This window comes from Sparus aurata, chromosome 20 (assembly GCF_900880675.1).
Source record: "Sparus aurata chromosome 20, fSpaAur1.1, whole genome shotgun sequence".
Taxonomy (NCBI): Eukaryota; Metazoa; Chordata; class Actinopteri; order Spariformes; family Sparidae; genus Sparus; species Sparus aurata.
In genome coordinates this window covers 15,644,996-15,668,997 of record NC_044206.1, presented here as the reverse complement: position 1 = coordinate 15,668,997, position 24,002 = coordinate 15,644,996, and the positions used below count along the sequence as shown (strand labels likewise).

The 24,002-nt window shown below is 40.6% G+C and overlaps 1 protein-coding gene and 1 long non-coding RNA gene across 2 annotated transcripts in view; one reads left to right on the top strand and one right to left on the bottom strand.

The window, feature by feature from the left end:
- gfra1b (gdnf family receptor alpha 1b) overlaps positions 1-22,766 on the bottom strand; it is a 28,766-nt gene extending 6,000 nt beyond the window's left edge. Inside the window, exons 1-8 of the mRNA XM_030399294.1 lie at positions 22,203-22,766; positions 21,630-21,944; positions 20,630-20,713; positions 3,954-4,132; positions 3,486-3,658; positions 3,140-3,249; positions 1,068-1,202; positions 46-245 (exon numbers count right to left, since the gene is read on the bottom strand). Of these exons, the coding sequence (XP_030255154.1) occupies positions 46-245; positions 1,068-1,202; positions 3,140-3,249; positions 3,486-3,658; positions 3,954-4,132; positions 20,630-20,713; positions 21,630-21,944; positions 22,203-22,242 (1,236 nt within the window). The 5' untranslated portion in view covers positions 22,243-22,766. The remainder of the gene's footprint in view (positions 1-45; positions 246-1,067; positions 1,203-3,139; positions 3,250-3,485; positions 3,659-3,953; positions 4,133-20,629; positions 20,714-21,629; positions 21,945-22,202) is intronic.
- On the top strand, positions 14,038-18,932 carry LOC115570662 (uncharacterized). The gene is made up of 4 exons (XR_003981797.1): positions 14,038-14,336; positions 17,193-17,319; positions 17,413-17,535; positions 17,633-18,932. It is a non-coding gene; the product is annotated as an uncharacterized LOC115570662 (long non-coding RNA).
- Positions 22,767-24,002: the final 1,236 nt, after the last annotated feature.

Here is a 24,002-nt window from a genome sequence, read left to right as displayed (position 1 = left end):
CAGCCTCTGTCCAAACACGGAAACTCTCTCCTCCCTAAACTTTACCTGTAAGGTCCCACAGATGCTATACAACGAGTCGCCATCAAGATCGAGGTTGGTGATGTCCGTCAGCGTGTCCAGTGCACTACTGGTTCGGGCTTTACCCCTCCGGGTGATGCTGGGCTCGAGCACAGTAGGCAGAATCGGGGGTTGAGGTTGCCAGACTCCAACATCGGTACCATTGCCAAATGCCTGGATGGCATTTCCTGCAAGAATAAAGTGTTGATGCTTTATATCTAAATACTGTGTTTATTTTACTAAACCGTACAGATATGAACAATATGCATCCAATGTTATGGTTTTGCTTCAGTTGTAGGATGTTATAATGACAGGTAATAAGCATTATCCACCAGAGTACCCCCTGGGCCCAGTTTTAAAAAAAATACAGTCTGCACATCTAACAAGTTAACAGACGTCTCCTGTCACGGCCCAAAACATTTTGTTCAATCCAACTAAAAGCTGCTTATAATTAATACTTTGGATAATTGGGCAGGAGAAGAAATGACTTGACCTTTCTCAAGAGCCCTTTTAAAAGCAGTGTCTGCCTGTAATAGCTATGATTCACAAAGCGGTACAAAAATGAACTTTTGGAAACTGCCTGGAATAAGAAAGCTTCAAAAATAATTTACGTGATGTAATTTTCTCATCATTAATTTGACATTTAATCTAAGATACCTTTTAATAAGCAGAGTAGAGAGTGTGGGCAACATTTTTTCGATGTCTCTACTCTTAATCATAGGAAAGAAAAGATTGTCCATGAGTTGTAGTCAAAGTAGTTTAGGACAGGGCAATTCAATAAAAGTAAGTTAAAACTATTTTGTTTTGGAGTTTGAATATGTAAATGCAACTGAAAGAAATAAAAGAACTGCTCAAGAAATCGTTGCTCACACCACATTCAAAGTAACAGAAATTCTATCTGAAGGCGAACACATGATAGACCATCACATACTAGTCCATTATCTACCAAGTAAAGACAACACAACTCATGCAATACAGAACAAGGCAAGGTTGGAAGTGTGTAAACTCACGTAAGCATCGGTTCTTGGTGAAATACTCTGAAAACCTCTCACAGTCTGGCTTGCTGTTCCCGCTGCTGCTGCAGTCGCACCATGGTGACAGGCTAATACCGAGCGATCGCACATAATTGGGTGTCATCACCGTACCTGCGGCACAAAAGAGGAGAAAAAAGACTTTCTTCACACTGACATTTGTATGTTCTTGTTCACGGGTCCACATTATACCTTCTACAGTATATTGTACAGCACTTGCATTGAATTATAGCCTCCTGCATCATGAGTATAAGCCTCGCTGACTTCTGAGAGCTTTTTGGCCAGTGGTGTTAACTTTTCAACAACTTGCTTGCTATTCAAAGAATTGCTTGTGCCAACAAAGGTGATAAACTGCAGCCCTTCCACCTGCATTTTGTGTGTTGTTTGGTGTGTTTTCAGAGCTGCTGTTGTTTATAACCCATTGGCCATCAGCGGTGACCCTGCAGGGGCTCACCAAACTGCATGGGCGACCATTTTGGCTGTTTTGTCATCTTGATGTAACCGAATAAAACCGCTCCCTTTCAGAGGAAAGCCGTGGGGTTGAGAAGACTCATACTTAGTAGCTTCGGAAGTACATGCAAATTTCTGTGTGCATAGACAGAGATGAGTGGTTAAGCTGAGGGGGCCCCATTAGAGGGGTGTAACCTGTGTGAATGGTGTAGATTAAAATGTCTGCCTGTTGAGTTTGCAATTGGTCACTGTTGCCCTGCACTCAAATCTCATTACAAAAACTCGGTGGGAGATCATTTTTCCTGTCTACATAATGAGCCTGCTGATAGAAGAAAGAGTGAACAAATGAAACGAGTGCTATTTCTGCACAGTGGTCTGATGTGTGAACCATCACTCCAAACTCTTTTCACCACGGCACTGGAACCATCTGAAAACTGTACTCAGCTGAAGTAGTTCCCTGCATTTACTGTAAACTCTCTGTTTTGTCACATTAAACTACAATTAACTGTCTGACACTTCCTATTCCTCCGGACAGAAACTCTCGTTTCTGCTCAGTGTTTAGCTCCGTTAGCTGTTAGCACCGTCAGCCAAACGCACCACAGGAGTCCACGCCCACCAGCTAACTAACTCTCCTCCATTGGATTTTATATGTGTTGTACTTTTCGTAGGTCTCTTTCGTAGCTAGCCATTGATAATGACTATAGCGACAACATGAGAATACACGCTCTGTTGTAGTTATGATTGTGAATTAATAATTTGAAAATGTTTGTCGGGTCCAAAATGATTTACCTCTGGGTCAGAATTCTGACAGTTGGTTCCAAAAAGGCTGAGTTCTACAGTGTGCTCAGAGCCCTTACTTTAGCTAGCTAGCATAAACAATGTTAAAGTAAGCTAGCGTAAGTAATGTTAACATTAGCTAGCTAGTGTCAGCAGTAATGTTTGTTGGCTAGCATTAGCAATGTTAGCGTTTGGCAGACAAACTAGCAGCCGCTTGAGGGGACAGACGATTAGAACAACAGTGGTGTTGTTACATAAATGCAGTGGTTGGGGGGAGATGGAATACCACATTTAATGGCTGAATGTTATCAATAACACCTTTAAGTTTGTAGTTTTCATATTCCTGACAAACTATTATATATTTTAGACACAACTGACGTGTTATTGTCTCTTTAACACCTGTAGCTTTATGGACAAGTCATTTATCATACCCCAATTGTGTGACCACCAGCTGTATAGAGACGGCTTATATTCTTCGCAGCTGTTTTAGAGAACGAATCAACTCTCCACACTTTTAATGAGTTTCTGTTTTCTTTTGGTTTAGGAAAAAGCCAATCTGATTAAAGCTTTATCACTTCTAATCAAGCTGAGAAATGCTTCACACTGCTAAATGAAAAATCAAGATTAGAAAAACAATACAAACAAGTTTGATGGCTAAAAGATTGACGATCAAATAATGTTTACCACTTGATAAAATGCCAAGAGTTTGAGACTATTCATTCATTTTGAGCTTCTTCTATTAGAACATTTTCGAGTCTAGTCTTGTCACATAATCAATCTGGCAAATTCGGATGCCAATTTTAAAATGCCTCAGAATAACTTACCAATAAGACCCGAGTAGGACAGCAGACAGTCTGCATAGTTCTCCCTCAGACAGCCGGAGATGGAGCGAGCTTCAGGCTGACAGTTGCTGATAAAGTCTGCCAGCCTTGACCTTAAGAGAATAGCGATACAGATTATAGATGCTAAATTTCCTCAATCTGTTATCAGATACCAAGGTCGTAGTGGGCTAAGTGCTTTGTCACATTTATAACCAGTGGTTCAATAACTGGGGACAGATGTGAAAAATCTTGGCAGGCAGAACAAACACTGGTAGAAAGAACATCAGTCTGTTCGTGTGAAGAAATAGGAAACAAGTTGAAGTCTGTAATTCCTTCTGTGCTCTCTCACCTGCAGATGTAGTTGGTCTTGCATGTGTTCTGCAGGGACAGACAGTTAGGCGTGTCTTTGTCCTCGTAGGAGCAGACGGGCACGATCGTTTGTCTTCTGCGTTCGGCACACGCCGTCTGATCCCCCGTTGGACAGGAGCAAAACAGCATCCCATAGCTGTATTTAGTTGGGACCTAAATGACCGAAAAAACACTGGTTTACACCTTCAACGAACACCTTAGACCTGCGTTACAGCTTCTTACTGTACCAGAGTAGCCGATTTACCTACCTGAATAGAAGCCTTATTTGGAGGTAAAAGTTAGAATAAGGAGACTGGATTCAAAGTCAGCAAACTTGCACTTGAAGGAGCATTTCTCCTTCGACATTTGACACCAGGTTTAGACAGACACTGATTAAAGCAGCGACTGCGAAGTCAAATGCACAGAAAAAGCCTGCAAATGGCTCCCGATATTAAACATGCTTAATTACCTTGTCAAAGAACTGACGCAGGGCCTTGTGGCACTTTCGCTTGTTGCAGACCTCGGAGGCAGACACCCTGCTGGTACAGGGGTTGATGTAAGCCGAGCGGTACTTCTTACACGTGTCATTCAGGTTACAGGCCTTGGCGGCGTTCAGGCAGTTGTTCTCCTTCGTGGATGCAGGCTCAGCTAAGAAAGAAGAGAGACATGATTTCATTATCCCTTACGCAAGAATTATTGGCTTCTTGCACAGGCTGTAATGTTTGATCAACATAGTGTTGTCAGAGATGCAACAATTAGTCGAAAGGAATCCTTAACCATTTTGATCGCCGATTAATTCAGATAGCGTTGTGGGCGCAACAGAGTGATGAGTACAGACTGAGACAGGATGCTGCATCAGCCAAAGTACATTTCTATCAGCGACCAAACACAAAAAAATACCAATAGCTGATAATTGATCCATCCCCGGACATCATCTAAGATCAACATTTCTCACCATTTGCTGAAACTTATGGAGCGAACAACTCACTGATTAACTGAGAAAATAATGAACAAATGAATCGATGAGGAAAATAATCGTTAGTTGCAGCCCCAGCGTCAGGAATTCGTTAGAGGATTTTTCAGTTTTTTGCATCTTTTTTGAAAACAGTTTAATTACACCCCTCCTTAAAAAACGTTCTTCTCCACTTCTTTCCTCAGTCCTAAGAAAGTATCTCTTAGGTGCTTTTGAAAATGCTGCCAAATGTAGTCAAGATTAAGTGATTGAGATAAAATTATAAGATATGAAGTAACATTTGGCATGAATTATCAAAATAATGTGTCACAACCGGAACAAAGCTTTTCACAGTGTCAAAAATTGTCCACTAGATGCCTTTTTATGTATTTGAAACCAATTTTATACTAAAAATGTGTCCTTTACTGTATGCCTGTTTGAAACTGAAAAGAGAACAACTGTATGAGAGCTGTGAGCCTCGTAATCGTGCTTGTATTTGAAAACACGACAGTATAATTGTGTGTATAACGACTTTTTTGCGGCTGATTCATCATGAATTATTGCACCAATTTTTTGCTCTAGTTAATCCATTTGTTTCGATTGCTTTGTTGCATGTTTGAACTCCAAATGTTCCTGCTAAATGGTGTGTTTCAAGTTATTATCTGACCTCATTAGGTCCGGCATTTGGGATCAAACCCCAGTATTTGCAACATAATGCCACCGATAGACCATATTGACCTCTTGTGTCCCCGAGCACACAACTCATATTGGTATAATGCTGCTTTGTGTGACTTTCACACATTTAGCATGTAACTCCAGGGTGATTTTTCCTCAGCCTTACATAAAATAGAAAATATAGACCTTGAAAATGCAACACCTGCTCAGACACAGTACATTTCCCTGCTCCGAGTTACATAAACCAAGTCAACCACCTTTCCTTCCATAGCAGCTAAAACAATATATAACCAACACAGTGACCCCTTGCATCTCGTTTTTTCCTCATTTGTTGTAGTAAAAGTCCTCTCTGCTCGAGTGATTTTTGCACAGTAACACAAACTGTATCCACAGCCTCGGCATGGAAGACTGAATTCTGTAATTTTGCTTTTTGATGTGGAATTGAAGCTCACTGCATTCTTTCATGCACCACAGAATGAGCCGTGATTAAATGTGAATTCATTCTTGAACCTCGGGTTAATCACATATTACAAAACCCATTACTTACATCTGACAAGTGCCTAGAGATTTGGGCTGTGTTTCTTTAGTGGCTGTTTGTAGCTTTTGGGCCATAGGTGTGACAGTTGTACCTCAATTACTGTTACCCAGTGGAAAATGCTTTCCCTTATTTATTTATTCTTTTCCACTTTTAAAAAAGTTTTTATTGTGAGGACTCGGATTGAAACAAGGTTGCATACTGCATACGTGTTTATGTGTGTGAGCATGTAGCAGACGTCACAAGCTAAGTGTGAATAAGAAGGTTGAAGCTGTAGGTCACAGCGTGACTCGATATAGACACAACACCCCCTGGCAGGAAAAAACCTTTTCATTGGGAACATTTGTGTATTTAATAAGCTAATTTTGGAGTCATATTTTCTCTATTTCTAGAGCAATTTAAATACAGACCTTGCTCACTGTCTGTAAGACCACATTCAATTTCAGTGGAGCGTCGTGACATTGACTTTGTTTACATGAAATCTAATATTCCACCATGGTTCCCAATATGATAATATTCAGAATTTGATACAGGTCTTATAAACAACATCCTTTTCAGATATTCCCAACTTACGGCTTATTATGAATGTAGCATTTTCTGGTGAAAATGTGGGATGTGACTTGGTTTTTAGAAGCATTGTTTGGACATATTGACAGCACATTCAAAGCATGCATATCAAATGTGCCAGTGGCATGCGAAAGACTTGGATATCAGCCGTTTCTTTTGAAAAGCCCTCAAATATTGCTACGCCAACCTTTCCAGAAAGCTGATGAAGACCGAAGCTGTGTTTCTGCAATCTGAGTAGGCTCTGACAACTGTGGGCATTAAGACGCTGCGAACAGTAGCTCCTCAAGATTGTGCTACATTTTTGTTTTTTGAAAACATTATTTTAAGGCTTTATTGATTTCAACATTGGAGAAGAAAACAGGTGTTTTGGATTAAGAGCAGCAGGGCATTGAGACCATCACGGCCCACGACGTCTTTCAACCATTCATCTGGACTGGATAATAGCAATACTAGTCGAGCTTGGTTTAAGGCCATTTCTGGGTAATGTCCAGTCCCAGAAAAGGGAAACGGACAAAAAAAAAAGACTCAGGTGTCTGTGGGCACGACAGTCTCTGAAGTCACGTTTTGCCAGTCTGTCTCCATGAAAACATCTCGGATCAAACTGTTGCACTTGACAGACGGGACATGTTCTGAGCTAACAAAGCAAAGGACTGCAGTGGGACGAGGAGAGGTGGACTTTGTGTTTATAACACTGATGCGGACAGCATTTCGCAGATAACTTTGATATGAGGTGTAAACCACATTATCATCACCATTTTGTTGCTGCTGTTTACATACACTGTGACACAGATTCAAAAGTATAATATATGTTTGTATGCTGTATAAATTACTTCATATATGTTTTGTAACTTGTGTAGGATGAAGGTATTTACTATTGTTGATTTCGTTATGTAACCCTGTGTTGTATAATGATGCATACATTACCTTGTCCCCTTTATGTGAAGAAGAATATAGAATATTCCTTTAGCAATGTTAAAGACTTATTTGGTACAGTGACTTTTTCCGGATATAATGGGAGTATTTTTTTCACGTAAACGCAGTCATTAGTCATATAGTTCAACAATGACTTTATTTAAATCTCCCTCAAGAGCACAATTAGCAATGTTGGTCATAATTATTCATCGTCTGTGTACTGCTTGCACTTCAGTTTTCTGTGTTGCACTATGGTTGTTATTTTAATTAGAAAACAATCCTCACTTGTCTCTGTAATCCTCTTACCGTCTTAATATCTCTATTGTCATGTTTCTTTATTGAAAGCAGACAGTGGCCATCAGTGACAGGCTTTCTTACAATACTGTTTCAAGACATTACTCAACTTTCTCCTATCATCAGTCCATTGACCTTGCAGTGTATAACAAGGACTGACTTCCTATGCAATGCTCACCTATAAAATAACATATCTTGTAAAAAGACTGCTACTCTCACTAAGCCTTCTTAAGTTGCGAAACCCCTGAGCAAGACCACCATGTTGCCAATGACGCAGGCCAAATAACAAACCAATGAAGTAAACACTGGAATCTGACCCTTGACCTCTATTGGAATGATACAAAGGAACTTTTGAAAGACTGCCTGCCAGGTAGGGTATATGCATCTCACAGAAGAGGTTAATTATGGTGTCCTCAGGGGGCTGCACTCACTAATACAGTGAAGGTGAGAATATAAGAGCCAAACTTCTCTTTCGTCCAGCTGCCAAGCCGTCCAGTGTTTGTAATGCCCTCAATGACAGGGGAAGTTTAAAGGCATAAACACTTTTTTGTGACTGCTGAAAACACTTTTTCAGATCAGTGGGTTTGCGCAAATTCAACTTGTGTAATTTTATTAATACATGCCATGCATCTTTGTTGGAGAACTGACCCATTACCTCTAGATTATAGGTGAAGTCTAGACCAAGAAAAGTTTCTATTCAAAGGTTTGCATATGCCCTTTGCAGCACCGCATATCCTTGAAGCAGCTGATAGACAAGAAAAACACCTTATCAGAAAAGACTAGGTCAATTTATGCTCATTATCAGTACCTTAATTTTAAACTTTGGTTGATGTTTTTGGTCATTGTAGTCATCAGACTAAAAAGACAGATGTCTGCTGAAGAAGAAATGTGGTAAAATGGCTGCGTGGTTTATAGCTTCCAAGTTTCCTGTCAGGAGCATCCAGACAGACGCGCCCTTAATGCATCAGATTTTGTGCAATCCCCTCATTTTCTTTTTATGAGTGTCTATGGATTCAGGCTTAGCTGGATTATCATCTCTTTGCGCAGGACACATGGACTAAAAGGCACCAACAGAACATCCTGGACTGATGCCACCATTTAACATAAAAGCTGTGAGGTCAGAAACAGTAGAGCTGGTCAGAAAACTCCTTGCTCTCGAGGGTTTAATTCCTGTGTAGCAAAGATGTTCTGCCAAACAACTTATTTTTCCTCTTAATGCAAGTCGAGAATATAGATATAAAAGGGCAATTCCAGGACCGCATGTTTCTTTGTGGCTGACATGAAAATCCTCCCATATTAGAGAAACAGATTTTTAGTAATAAAGAGTTTTAGTGTGACCTTTAAACTTAAGCGCAAGAGCCAGCTGTCTGCATGGTAATCTAGAGGCAACAAGCCTGTAAAAAGTGTGGATAACAATGAAGCACGCTGCACAAGCTCAGTTAACTGTTGACTCTGTCAGTGAAGACGGCCAGCCACAAAACAAGGCTGTAGTTTAGTGAGTATCTGGGTTTCTAATTTTATAATCTGAATTCTAAAACATGCTGATATATATGTATATATTATTAAATATACCGTTTCTGTATTTTCATATTTTAAACTTGCATTTGCATGCTGGCGCATTGATCAGTATGTGATGGGGGAACAAATTAAAAGGTTCCCTGCTCAGATGATTGGAAAGGATTAATGCTAGAATGCAGGCTCTGTAATCTTTCAGTGTATGCGGTGGCCGAGCATTACACTGCCTTGTATTTAATTAATAACATTGCGAAACTGATTCTGTGTTTTACTGGAAGCCGATGAAGGGAAAAATAATTAATATGCAACTCACAACCAGTGTTTGTTAACGGCCAAGATACTGCATTTTGGACTTCTTGTTGAGATGCTTGGGAGGACAGAGTACTTCCATTTGAAGAGGGAGTTATAGTAGCCAATGTGTGCACTAGAAGTTCCAATTTTTGGTTAAGGTATGGGTGATTTCTGCCATATTTCTCAACTGAAAGACTGAATAATTTTGGAAATGTGAGGTTAAAAATTCAAATGTTGGTCAAACAGAAAACCAAGAGGTGGTTTGATGTTGTTCTTGAGGAGGCCAATATAGTGACTGACCTCCTAAGGGCCTCTGTCTGTTAAATTTGGAGACATCCAAAAAGTCATGAAGGGTGGTAAGATTAATAAGGTTACTGAATTTGACCGAGAAGTAAAGCTACCTATCATTGGCGTAGCAATGGTGAGAGACACCATGAGCTGAGTTGATGGATTACCTAGAATTAGCATATTTCAAGAAAACAGAATAGGACCCAATATTGATCCCTGAGGGACCCCACATGAGCAGAGAGAAGAGGAAGTCATGTTGTTACAAAAATGTAAGGTATATGAGGTACACCATTTCAGGACAGTACCAGAGATGCCAACCCAGATCAATAATCCATCAAATAGAATAGCTTGATCAATAGTGTCAGAGGCAGTAAGTCAAGTAAAACTAAAATCCATCAGAATGTAATTTGTTTCTTTAAGCAGAGCTGTTCTAGCGCAACGTTTTTGACAGAAGACAGATTCTCAAATTATCAAAGACAGATGGGTCTGTAGTTTAATAAATTGGTGGTATCTATAGAGGGTTTTTTTAAGGAACGACAAGACACTGGCTGTCTTAAGATAATCAGGAAAGCAGCCAGAGGAGAGTGATTGATAATAGTGAGAAGACATAGGGAAATGATTGATAGGACCACTTAAAGAAATATTGTAGGAATTATGTCAACGGGGGCGGATGATGGACTCTATGAGAGAAACTATATCCAAGAGATTCCAAATGGAAATGGGGTTTAACTCAAGACAGTCAGTGCAGGTAAATTGATTTGAGGGATAAACTACAGGCTTGAAATAATATATAATGGTCCAAAACCATACTTCATTGTTTATCAATGCCTTACTTAATCCTTTTAAACCTATTCCTCCACCTAGTGCCCTCATTGTCATTTCCATAATGGACAAAAAAAGGCAGCAGTGGTTAGAGCCCGCCCCTTCATGGCACCCTGCCCTCTATCTGGCTTTCTGCCAGTATCACTTAATCTATGTCTCAGTGTTTCTGTATTTATGACCAGCCCCGAGACCCATTTATTAAGTGCTCCCATGTAATTAGCAAAATCTCATTTAGGTCCCACAAGCTATCCCTTTATTTTTATTTAATCCTCCACTCAGTAATTCACCCTGTATCAAACAGAAGTGCAATACCCTCTGCATTCCTGAGAGTATTGCAGTGTCATTCAGTCTGATTCTGATCACAAGGATACTCATGTTGGACTCTAGGACTCATCTGGACCATAATCCCTCGTTAAATGGTACCAAATTATATGATGAGAATTATGGGTAGGCGTTTGACAGTTTTAGATCTTGATCAATCTTGAGGGTGTCCACAATCTACTTTTGGGGCAAGTTGTAGGGTTTGTGACGTTTAACGTATCTGACTTTTGTTTTCTGTGATATTATGTATAATTTTCCCCAGTGCCCTCACACAAAGCATTGATGATAATGATTCCAATATTCAGTGATGGTGGCCTGAGGATGTTGAAGAAATTCATCAGGTCCCTTTGGAAGTGGTTAGAGCCCGCCCCTTCATGGCACCCTGCCCTCTATCTGGCTTTCTGCCAGTATCACTTAATCTATGTCTCAGTGTTTCTGTATTTATGACCAGCCCCGAGACCCATTTATTAAGTGCTCCCATGTAATTAGCAAAATCTCATTTAGGTCCCACAAGCTGTGACCTAAATCAATCTTGAGGGTGTCCACAATCTACTTTTGGGGCAAGTTGTAGGGTTTGTGACGTTTAACGTATCTGACTTTTGTTTTCTGTGATATTATGTATAATTTTCCCCAGTGCCCTCACACAAAGCATTGATGATAATGATTCCAATATTCAGTGATGGTGGCCTGAGGATGTTGAAGAAATTCATCAGGTCCCTTTGGAACCCAAGTTACGCTTTCATGTTCTAGGGTGTTACACCATGGCTTTGTCAAACGGTTAAGATGACTGGATGTGGTGCTATTCGGGCAGCAGAATGTGGGAGGATGGTCATACTTTTGCTTTCCTGAAACTCAGTTATCCATACACATCAAAGGGGTGATATTATGCTTGGATGATCAGAAATATAACTTTCTATGCACTTTCTCACCATCAGCAGTTCCCAAATAGTTTCTATAGGGAGTTTTTTTTCTTTTTTCTGCCTTCATGTGTCCTACTTTTAGGCATTAGTGGTTAAAACCATTTCACCTGTATATCAATCTGAGAGATGTAAGGGAAGCCTGAGGCACGGAGATATTTTTAAACTTTGAAAAACGTGATTGTCAGTGTATGGCAATGTATGCAGGGAGATTTGCACGAAGATGAGGGCCTCCATGCAGTCACAGTGCACACAGTATAAAGATTATGCGTTTGTGTACTCGTGTTGGTGTGTATGGGTGCAGAGGGTGTAGTTAGTCCACACATCAAATAAGTCCATGCCTAACTGACACCATTATCCTGCGTCACCTGCAGCCTGCAGCATTTTATACTCTTATCTCAAAGCCATGATTAGCCGTTGCCTGCATCACTCGTGGTTGCATATCCACGAGGCTCCCTGCACACAGCTTTAATGGCTAAGCCATCAGGTACACTCATCTTAGTAAGGAAATTCTTCTCATCAAGCCACGTTACTGAGCCGTCAACTTCCAATGAGATTCATATAGAGTGGCAGAGAAAGCTGGGAGTGGGTTAGTCAGTATATGAATGAATGAGTGTGCGTGTATGTTCATGAATGTATTTGATATTATTTTGTTTGCATGACGTGGCATCAGAAGTAGAAAAGTTAGTACTATATTACTCAAGAGTATAGAATAGAATATCTTTATTGTCATTGTAACAGACGCAACGAAGTTAAGTTACTACTCTTCAGCGCTTTAGGTCATGTCCTCTCAACACAAGAATACTCAAGTCATGCAACCAACTGCATGCACATAAAAATAAATTCAACGTGACAAAAACAACAGATGATGACTACAAAATAACACAAAATAAATTACTGTGAATTGAGCTAGAATTACCGCCTTGCGATGGTATGCCTCAGTGCACCCGTTGAGTTGCTGTTCCTGAGCTATGGCACTGAATGATTTTTTGCAGAGTTTTTTGATGTCACAGTGCATTTAACATCTGACCTTTTAGATATAAACTGTAATAGTTTTCTAATTTTATCCTTGTAGACATTTGTGTACATTTCTTATGGTATGAAAGGAGTTTTGGCCATAAATGTGTTTTGTGATGTCACAGTCACCATAAACGTCTTGTCGTTTAAACATGATTTCGCATGGCAGCAATAAATCAATGAACCATCAACCAGTGTTGAGGCGCATTACCACTACCTACTATAGCAAAGCGAGAACTGAAAGAAACAAACAATTTAAGCAACGCTTGACTATTTACATCACATTATCATGTCTATTATGAACATGATATCAATATTTCAGTTTTGAATATCACGGTTATTCATGACATTCCTAGTGGACGCTTGTACCAAATTTGAAGAAATTCCCTGCATTTCTGAGATATCGTGTTCACGAGAATGGGGCGCTATGAATCCATGACAACCTTGATGTTGACCACCAAAATCTAATCAGTTGATCCTCGAGTCATAGTGGGCATTGCTCCCAAATTTGAAGAAACGTCCTCAATGCGTTTCTGAAATATAGCGTTTACAAAATTGGCTTGTACGAACAACCTGAAAACATAATGCCTATGGCCACAGATATCGCAGATGCAGAGGCATAAAAAAATAATTATTAATACAATACACAATAAGATTTAAAAGTTAGGAATGAATAAGTAAACTATTTATAAGCAGAACAAAACTACATCCATGTTTCCTATGTAGATTGAAAATAGTTGCCATATAGCATCACATTTCTGAGCTCATTCTCTCAATCGTCTGTAGTTAAAATCATATCAGGATTGTTTTAAACACGCAATTATGTTACATCGCTTGTATGTAGGGCTTTACAGTTTGCCTCTCATTCACACACAGAAACTCTTGCTAATGTTTGAGATAAAATTACGATTGTTTCACCTCATGCCACTGAACGCTTTTAGTTTTAATAGAAGATCAAAAAATCTATATTCCAGTGTACACCAGGATACGATTGACACCATTTTATTAACAGTTACACTAAAAACAAGAGGGCGCGATGTAACTGTTAATAAAATAGTGTCAATCATGTCCTGGGGTGTGCTTGAGTATAGATTTTTTTAATGTACTGTGATTTGCTCTGTACTGACTGCACACAGAAGAGAAGCACTGCTGTGCACTGTTTTTTTTTTGTTTTTTGCTTTAGTATAAATATTTGATTACGCAGCATCTAAGTGAATTCCAAACTTTTAATCCACAACTTGTGTCTGTTATTGGGTTGTGAGCTCCCTCTGGTTAGCTCAGTCGGAATAAATCGTGTTATTCTGCGGTTATAGAGGGGCACAGTGAAAACAAAGGAGACTTATGTGAAAGGAAATGCCTCAAGATGATTCGCTGATATGGCTGAAAGCAGTCTTGCGTAAAAAAAGGATCAGCAGATTAAAAGTGTGTCTTTCCGCTGATGGCCACTCTGATGTTCAGCCGGTAGTTTGCTCACATATGCAGAGTTCAGAGGGAAGCCAGGCCAGTGGCAGAGGACAAAGACTACAGAGGATTAATCTGTTGCTTCAGGCAACGACTCCAGTCCCACTGAATTATTCTTGAGGTCTTTGCAATGGAAAATCATCACGCCGAGCTTCATCTCTTGTCCACCGACTCGATCCTCTGCAGGACTGCTGATGAGCTACGAGGACAGACTGGGAGAATATACTGGGCTCAGTGGTGGGGCTGTAATACTAAGATTTCCTCTGTGAGAGCGGCTGCTTACACGTAAGTAGAGGTGCTGGCTGCGGGGCTTTTTTAGAACTTCTTAAGTTTGTCACTTTGAAACTGAGACAGCTCCAGTTTATAGCAGTTATAGCATCATGGAAACATGAGTGGCAGGAATCTGACAGGAATCCATCAAGGCTTGAACGCTGATTTACATCTACATATTCCTTACTTTGACTTTTCACTGGATACAAATTCGCAGAGCTGATTCAAACTTTTTACCTTTAAAGGGGAATCGAGAACAGACCGAATGGCAGAATTAAATGGCGGAGTGTATTCCTTTTGCAAATTCTTATGTGCCACTGTTTGTGTTGATTGTAATTGTACATCACTGCTGTCAGGCTTGTTGGAATGCAGAATTGCTTCATCTTGTCTCCAAAAAGTATCTCACCTAAAATGAGTAGGGAATGTGATTGTACAAGATGTGTCTCGCAGGAATCCTCACCTTTCTTAACTCTCGCTATTGGATTTCGAAGAAGTACAACCCAAAAAGCTGCAGGTACATCTGAAATCACTTGAATTTGTCTTTAGCTCGGTGTAATTGAGCAGAGTGTATGGCCTCAAGCAGCCAAATAAATGAACTTTAAAGACATAAACAAGATGTGTTGTAGAAAAGCTGTTTTTTACTTAGGGGCACTTCTGTAGTTCCATCATTCCTTCAGTCTGCTCAACAGTATTGTGTTACATCTCTGAGAGGCCCTCGTTCATTGATTTATAAATGACACAGCACTTAATTTCGGCTGCTCCTGGAGACTATACTTGAGCAGTTATTGGCATGAATGCCTCGCCTTTCAGTTTGAATTAACAACCTTATAAATACATCATAAGTAATGCTCTCTGGAGAAAATGTCTTTTGCTTTCAGCCGTGCTTTCAGCCTTGCTTGCAGCTAGGCTTTATTAACAAAGTGTTTCACTTACATTTATTTGTCAACATTGATCGTCAAAAGTAGATTATTTTTGTCTTACCTTTATATCCTCACAAATAGTGCATAGTTATTAGTTATTATCATGAACACAGGTACACAAATGTATCCAAAAATGTACGCCTCATCAGTAGTCCCACCTTTAATTCTGTGAGGTCACCACACATTTGCATAATTTATTCCTAGCTTTGCACGTAAGAATTGATTCAACACAGCTGCTTTATTGTTGCTAGTGTTGCTGGCTCAGGCATGGCAGAGCTGACCAATCAGAGCAGATTGGGTATTCAGGACAGGGCGGGCCTTAAAGTGACAGGAGCTAAAACAGAGCGTTTCAGACAGAGGGGGAATGCAGAGCTGCATCACCGGACCATATGAGAAAACTGATGTGTTTTTTGAGCACTAAAGCATGTAAACATTTTATAGTAGGGCAAGGTAGGTAAGCAGAGATAATAAGGATGGCTAAAAGTAAAAATTAGATTACAGTAGGTTATAGGGGTTAGCAGATGTAGCTGCACGTCAGTATAGACTGCCTGTACCAGGGTATAACATTAATGTGTTTTTTAGGTCTAATATTGGATATCCACTCCCTCTTTGGACTGAGGAATTCATCATTTGAAAAATATTTTCAAAGACTCAAAAGACTTGCTGAAGCAGCAAGAGAAAGTTAGGAAGGTACAGTTGTAGTTAACAAAGAGGGGGATGAAGGAAGAATGAGGAGGTGAAGGACAGCAGTCAGCATACTGCTGTGGGAGATATAGTAAGGGCACAAGCAACAGATGAGACTGACAGCAAACACAGAGAGAAGCAGGGCAGGTCAGAGGAGCAGATATCTCAGGAAGAGGGCCCTCATTTCTCTTCTTCGGTGCCTTGAGAAGGACAAGACATCAGCATGCAGCACTGAATTCGATCCAGAGTGGCGGAATATGTCTCACTTAAAGACTTTACCACTCACAGCATGGTAGAGTTACTATTTTCAAAATGTGTGATGTCATGAATAAATAACCAACGATAAATAATCATCATCATCTTGTCATTTTGTGTTCTTATTGTGTTACGTCCTGTATTGTGTGACTAATTAAATGATGAAAAATCATCACAAAAAAGAATAAACAATCAGGTGCCATGTAGCTATTTAGCAAACGTGATAATTGATTGCTCTACGTTTTAAAAGTGTTTCATCAACAAGCTTGTACCTAATAAATGCTGTGCAAAGAGGGCTTTTGTTGAGGTTGGAGCCGTCATGTACTAAAAGATTACTTGGAAAGGGCAAATCAGTAAAGAATATCACCAGGATGCCATGCATCTCTTGTATCGTGTGGGTCAAATTCCAACAGCATGTATATAATAATATTAGTAAATTCAAATAATCTTCTAATGATTTTTGTAATTTACAGGCATCTCAGTGCTCTACTCCTTTGAACCCACTGTTGTGTTGGAGCATGAGACAATCTTTGGTGGGTTCACTGGCTTATAAAAATGAAGTAGCCCACCACACAAACTACCCAAACCTTGTGAGTCTGGTTGAGCTTAGGGTGTAATTACTTCAGGAAAATAAAAGTCACCTGTTACTTAAGACGAAATTCAGCCTTAAAATTAATTAATAGAAATGTTTAATAAATTACAGACATGCCTCTTCTGCCAATGTCAAGACTGACCAAATGATTAACCATAGAAAGCATCATTGTCAACATGCTTGAGATCCTGGCAGATGTTGTCAAGGAGCCGATTGGCTTTGAGAGCAAATCATCACAGGCAATTAGCCTGGAAGTCTATGAGAGCACAGATGTGTCTTTATCCAGGCAACTTGATTCACATGTCAGCTATGGGAAGGTTGATATTTGTTGATGTCATAATCCCATAAATAAGGGTTCCTGATAATGAATTGTGAAAGCTAAATACTTCCCTATACCTTCTCTCATATACCGGAATTAAGACGAACAGGTCTTCAATCAGTTCCTGGACCTGGTTCCTGTTGCTGATGGCAAAGTCGACATTGTTATGACGACCTTCAAGAATGTTATCTGGAGAAGGGCCTCCAAACAGAATGTTCTACGGACTTGGTTAGTTGTCAGTGATTTAGGGTTAAGGTAATGGTCATTTTGACACCATTGTAGTTTTTTCCAAGAAGTGAATTCCTGTCTTGCCTCCTTCAGGACCACGCTGATCCCAAAGGACTTGAAGCCTTCAACACCCAGCATGAGGAAGAGATGAAAAGGAGAGGGCAAGATGTCCAAGAAGTGCTGAGGGAGGAGCAGTGAAGCGGACTCCAGCGAAAGGTGAATGCCTAAGTGTAAAACTGAAACATTTTCCCCTTTCTTCTCAAAAAATAAAAATAAAATCATGGTTTGTATTGTTATTTGTACTCCTGCACAGACTTGTTGGTCTGGCCCCAAATGACTGAAGTAAAGGTGGGCGAAGGCTCTTCCTACAAAGGTCTGTTCAATGTAGGACATCCACCCTTAAAGAAAAGGCCTAGAAACACAAGTGGACAAGAGGTTCCATGATCTTGATATTATTGAGGCCTTCAGTGTCACAATCAGCTCCTCTACTAAGTGATACAAGAATGAGGTCCTGCAGGAGTGGTCCTCGTTCGAGAATCTTGTCCTTACTGGGGTAAATTAAGCTGACTGCCACAACAATCAACGAACAAGAGTCAGGAGGAGGTCATGAATCTGCTGGAAAACAAGTTTGATGAATGGATGAACCCCCACCTCTACCTGAGCCTCCTTGCATTGCAGACAATGCGCTAGCTATCGCCATTTCAACTGTGAAGTGTAAACGTGATTTCTCGACGATGAACTGATAAAGACATCCCTCGGAAAAACACAACAAATATTTTATGCATATTCATTACTGTTGCAGTTTTTGACTCCCTTTATTGTCAGGTAAAGGCAGAAACAGACCTCCAAAACTTCAGCTTCAAGGAGAACACCTGTCTACCTGCTGAAGGATCGCAATAAATGGACCATATTAAAGATAATTGGAATCCTCGTATAATATGACGTTTGCCGAGCAGTCACTTATAGTGTACAATTTGAGTTCTCATAGAATAAGACCTAACTTGGTTTAAGGCTGCTCCTGGTTAATGTCTGGATACAGGAAAAGGAAATGGACAAAATGGGATTTGGGCTGGCAAAGCAACCTGAAATCCGAGACTGTTGTTCCTACCTAGACCTGTCTCCACCACGACATCTCTGATCAACATTTAGACAGTGATCAGAGCCGACTACAGCTGGATGAGGAGAGGTGGACTCTGTGTTTTCAACATTGACTCTTGGTGCTCATGTAGTCAAGGTGGATGGACAGCGTTTCCAAGATGTCAAACTTGTGATGTGAAGATGCCGACCACATTATCACCACCATCTTGTTGCAGCTGTCTACATACACCCTGATGCAGATTCAAAAGATACACTAGGTGTTTATTTGTGTATAAATAACTATATATATGTTCTGTAATTTGTGTAGCATGAAGGCGTTTACAAACTCTGATTTCATTATACAACCCTGTGCTGTATAATGACTATAAATGACCATCTATCTTGTACATGTGAAGCTATTACATAACATCCGGCTAGTAGGAGGGGTTAATAGTAGACAATAAGTAGGTGCATCTGCTCATTTCATAGTTGTCATGAGATTTTTTTGGAATAAAAAAGGCTTACATGTATATGATATCAAGCATTGATTTTCGACTGTTTGAGTAGTGAGCATCATGTCTTAGCAGTTGGCCCTATGGGATATGGTATGGATTATTCTATGCTGGCTCACATGTATATTACCTTACACTGTGGATGGCCTGAGGCCTGGCTTAGCTGCAGACAGGAATGAGGTCACTTATGGCAAATGGATTCCTGATATCTAACCCATTAAGTGATTATTTTTTCTTTTTCTCACTGCCCCTTTGGCTGTTTACACACAGCTATACATTACACTGGCTACTCAGCTCTGACTCCATCGCTGCATCCAGATTTATGTTGCTCGCATACACATTGGTGATCTCTCACGATAGCGTCTAATTATGATAAAAAACGCTCATGTCTTCCCTACTGACTTTGACAGAGGAGCACATTTGCAGCAGATTAAATCTTCATCAAGATTAAAACATTTGTTCAGATGGATCTGCCACCTCGTCTGAGCCACATCGCACAAATGATTTTTCGTTAAATAATGACCTGCACACTTCGAGATGATCTGTCTTCTTGGCCTTTTAATAATTCCTGTTTTGTTTTACAAGCAGACCCATCATCTGAAAACCTCATGAATCCTTAACCACTTTTCCAATTTCAATTTTCTTTCAATTCTTCTTAGTCTCGCATTGCTAGACCTATCTCTGTATTACTTCTGCGCTATTCCGGCACAGGGAGATGGCGGGGGGGGGGGGGGGGGGGGGCAAATCTGAATTCCAATAAAAAACATTTCTTCACTCTCCCATTTTGAAATACAGTTCACCATTATGTCATCGCATGTGGAGCAGAGCCACTGCGATACGCTAAGTGGATTCAATCATAGCGAGAGCCAAAGAGAGAGAGAAGGAGAGAGGGAGAAAGAACCAGAGAGAGAATCAAATGACCATTTTTTTCGCTGCAATGGTCGCTGGCCGGTGCTGCAGACGCCATCGTCCAGCCAGAAAGGCCAACATCGAAGAGTGCCAGAGAGTGCTGCACTTGTCACACACACACAAACACACACAGCTCTTGTTCTATCAGTGCCATTGAACGCAGACAGATGGTTAATTGCTCCTCTGTGTGTATGTGTGTGTGTGTGTGGATGTGTGTGCATGTGATCCCAGAAGATCTAAATGTTGGCCCGGCCTAGGTGCATGCTCCCCAAGTCCACCTTCACTCCGTTGGCTTATTGAGGACGTGTATGGCTCAAAAACGACAAACAAGCAACATTTTCTGTTCCGAATTTTTGCCTTTTTTTAATCCAGGCATTCGGCCCTGCGAGCTCCAACAACACACGCTCTACTCTAAAAGGATGATTAATTCAAAACTAGCACATAAATGCTACTTCCAGCACTAGTACTGTGATAGTGGGGGAAAAAAAACACGCAGACCCTCTCATCATCGCTTTGAGAGCTGAAAGCGAAATACACCAAATTACTCTGCTTTGTGTACGGTCGGTCACAGTGGCAGATAAAAGCTTTTGTGAAGGATAATGGGCGTTGAAAGCTGCAGCCCCGAAACCAGACGGCAATAGAAAAGAGCGGTTGTCAAACAGTGACAGATTTGTGGCACTGATGTGGTGACTTAAACTGGGTTCTAAGGCAACAACTGGGAGATAATGTCTCCGTGTATGTGTCGACTTAACTTTGCAGGGTCCAAATGTAAAACCTGAGGAATGTCAGCGATGTAAAAGCAGCAAACTTACCGGCTATGATGGGGGCCAAGCGGAAGATATCTGAGAGGCGGCTGTTGACTGGTTCGTACGGGGAGTATTCCAGCAAGTCGTTACCTGCACGGGAAACAAATGACTGTCAACAATATGTGATCGACATCGTGATGTGGGCAATGTTATTCGATTGTCTTAAACATTATGATATGAATTACACTGAAGGGGTAACTGGATAGTAGCTGTAAATCACACATGTTAATGCATAGACAAGTTCTTATTTTGTAAATATTGATATGTTGTCATGTAATTATACAATAAAGCATGAGAAGAAGGCTGATCTTGGGTAAATTTAAGTAGCCTACAATTATCTCCATCTCACGTAGGTAGGCCTGATGCTGCTTCATTGCATGGATCACTATACTATGGGAATTAAAGGGGCATATAGTTTTAGGAAAGAAATTCAGAAAGTATTTGTTTTATTTTAAGGCTTCCTCTGAAGAAAATAAGGTCCCCAGCGCACAGTTTGAAGCTGGAAAGGCGGCAGTATGAATTTGTGGTGTCAGTTTGTTTATTCTGTTAATGAAGATTTTTGTCTTCCGATTAAAAGCCCTTTCCAAAAACTACATACTGCACCTTTAAATATTCAAGCTTCTGAACTGAAACATTATTTTAAACTTGTACTTTATTTTAATATTTCCTATCTACTTAAACTACTTCCAAGTAGTAAAATAGCTCCACCTTAACCAGCTACAGCACTGTCATACTACAAAGTACACATGAATGCATCAGTGTTAATTTTCTAATAGTGTAAATTATTAGAAAACAGTGATATTCAGCCTGCACGATGTGTTCTGTGCTTTTATTTTGATATAAAGTACGGTTTTCTGATTATATTTCTGCACAGTGATGGGACATCTTTTCAAAATAAAGTACCTGAATACTTTCCCCCACCATCATAAAGGCATACTTTCAGAATAGATTGATCGTTATAATCAATCAAATCATGATTCATAGATTCGTCTGGGTCAGTGCATACCCTGTAAACTCTGAAATATGCTCCAGAAGATCCGGAGACAGTTCTTCTCCTTCTTCATGCCTCTCCTACACCTGCAGTTGTACAGGGGACTCTGCTTCATGGCATCTATCGCGTTGCGGCACTCGCCCTGCGCCTCGGGACCAGTGACCGCACTGAAGTTGCTCTCCCTCCCCGCCACGCACTGCCTCATCGTCCGGTACTTGGTGCTGCAGCTGTACTCCTTTAGACATTGCTCACTGGCCTTTACGCAGTCCAGGCGGACCCGGGAGGAGCTGCTGCTGCTGCTGCTGTCTCCCCTCAAGGTGAACACTGAGTCTGAGGGAAGTCAGAAATATTTCTAGTTTGTCGACATTGTTGTACACAGAAAGAGGATAACCGAGAGTATTGTTGCCAACTGATGCACAAAGACGCACTGTGCGCAGGACAAACTTTCCGAACCTTTCTGAACACCGTGCGTAATTGGGAACACATTTAGAAAAACAATTTAGATGAACTTTAATGAAACAAAGCGCACTTGTTAAATATACATCACAGCCGAAACATAGAAATTCAACAGATTAAAGCGTCACTTACCCAGGAAGGACAATACAATCACAAAAGTTGTCAGAATCATTGCGCTTTAGGAGAATTCTTATATTTTTTCAAAGAGGGTTTTTTAGGGGAAAATCTGGAGCCAACTCGTCACACAGATCCGCTTTTCTTCCACACCGCGCGAGTTCAAGTGATGATCCGACATCCTGTAGATCCAACAGCGACAATCCCAACTCCGGACACGAGTGCGCTAGCTGAAACCGCACCGCGCGAACCTGCCGGAGTTTCGGACGCGACGCGCCGACTCTGGACCATTTCGGACAAGTCCCGACACAAGAGCTGCCGGACCCAAATAAATAAAAAAAAAAAAACTTCAATGCAACTCTGATCAGTCCAACTTCACGAGGGGGAATTTAACTTGAATCGTCCGTCACGTCCCCTTTTACGCACTGGAAGCGCTCGAAATTTCCAACACCTGGAGCAAAAACAAAAAAGTACATCCACCTCCGGCAGGTGCGAAGACAAAACAGCGCCGTTTTGATCCGGACCGCTCTCCTCTCTGATGAACAACTGAGAGGGCTCCAGATGCAACGCGTGAGGGCGTGACGTCACGCGACTATGCGCACAGTAACCTCAACAGAGCCGTTAACTGCTTTCACATTTAACATCCACCCCGCGAGAAACTGGATAGAGTTCACTTATTAACTCTCAGCTCATTATGTATTGATGTGACCTGCAGGCCTGCGTCACGTGTATCTACAGTCTATCAGCTAAATTGCAGCGAGTTGTTTAAGTGTCTCACTATCTCACTGGCACTATGAACAGCCTCTGGTGCTTTCATTTTAAGGAGTGGGTTTAAAAGTTTCAAGGTATTTAAATCTCTGGAATTGAGTAGCACAAAGTTATATGTATTGAAAAAAAAATCATATTGCTTCTTTATCTGAAATTGCAGCTGCCTTATAAAGTTGTGAGAGCAACAGACAGAGGTTTTCCCATCAAAGTTTGTTTTTCTGAAAAATCAGATTGAGAGAATAAGTGAGAAATGAGACGGGAGCACTCACTTGGTAATAATAATTTACTCGGGTTTGGACCTCGCAGATTGCCTCGCAGTCCACTCTGATTCTCTCAGAAACTTTTTTAGTTACCAGTTTAAAGACATGTCTCCATCAGCTTGTATTAAATTGACAGGTTATACTTGTATGATTGCTGACTCAGAACATTCACCTTGAAACAAACGAGGCTCCACTGCAATGAAACCCCACCGATTCCAATCTGTATGAGACAGAATGGAGGTTATTAAAGATGCCACATGAGCTTGTGGACACACAGACACACACTTCTCAGCATACAGGACCTCTTAAAGATCACCTCTGTATTTCTGACAAGAGATGAAAACATCAACCTTAAGGGAAAAATATTATTAAAAGGATAAGTTCACTCAAAAAAAAAAAAATCAATCGTTATCTGCTGACCCCCATGCTGACAGAAAGTTGGGTGAAGGTTCCTGTAGTCTACAAACACATTTCTGGAGCCTCACAACCAAACTGCATTGCTGCATTTTCCTAAACAACTGAAGTACATGGGGACATGTTTTAAAATTGTATAAAAAAAAGAAAAAAAAATATGAAAGCCCCCAGATCCCCCCCAAAGAAAGTCTTTTCACATCCATATAGGATCTCAGGGCTTCCAGACATTTGGATTGTGTCAAATGTGCTGCATAGAGCCTTTCATTTTTGTTTTTATTCTGGTTGTCTATACCATTTTTAAAAAAAGCCCTCATCTACTCCAATCGTTTAGAAGAATGCCGCAATGCTGTTTTGCTGTGAAGCTTAAGAAATTTAA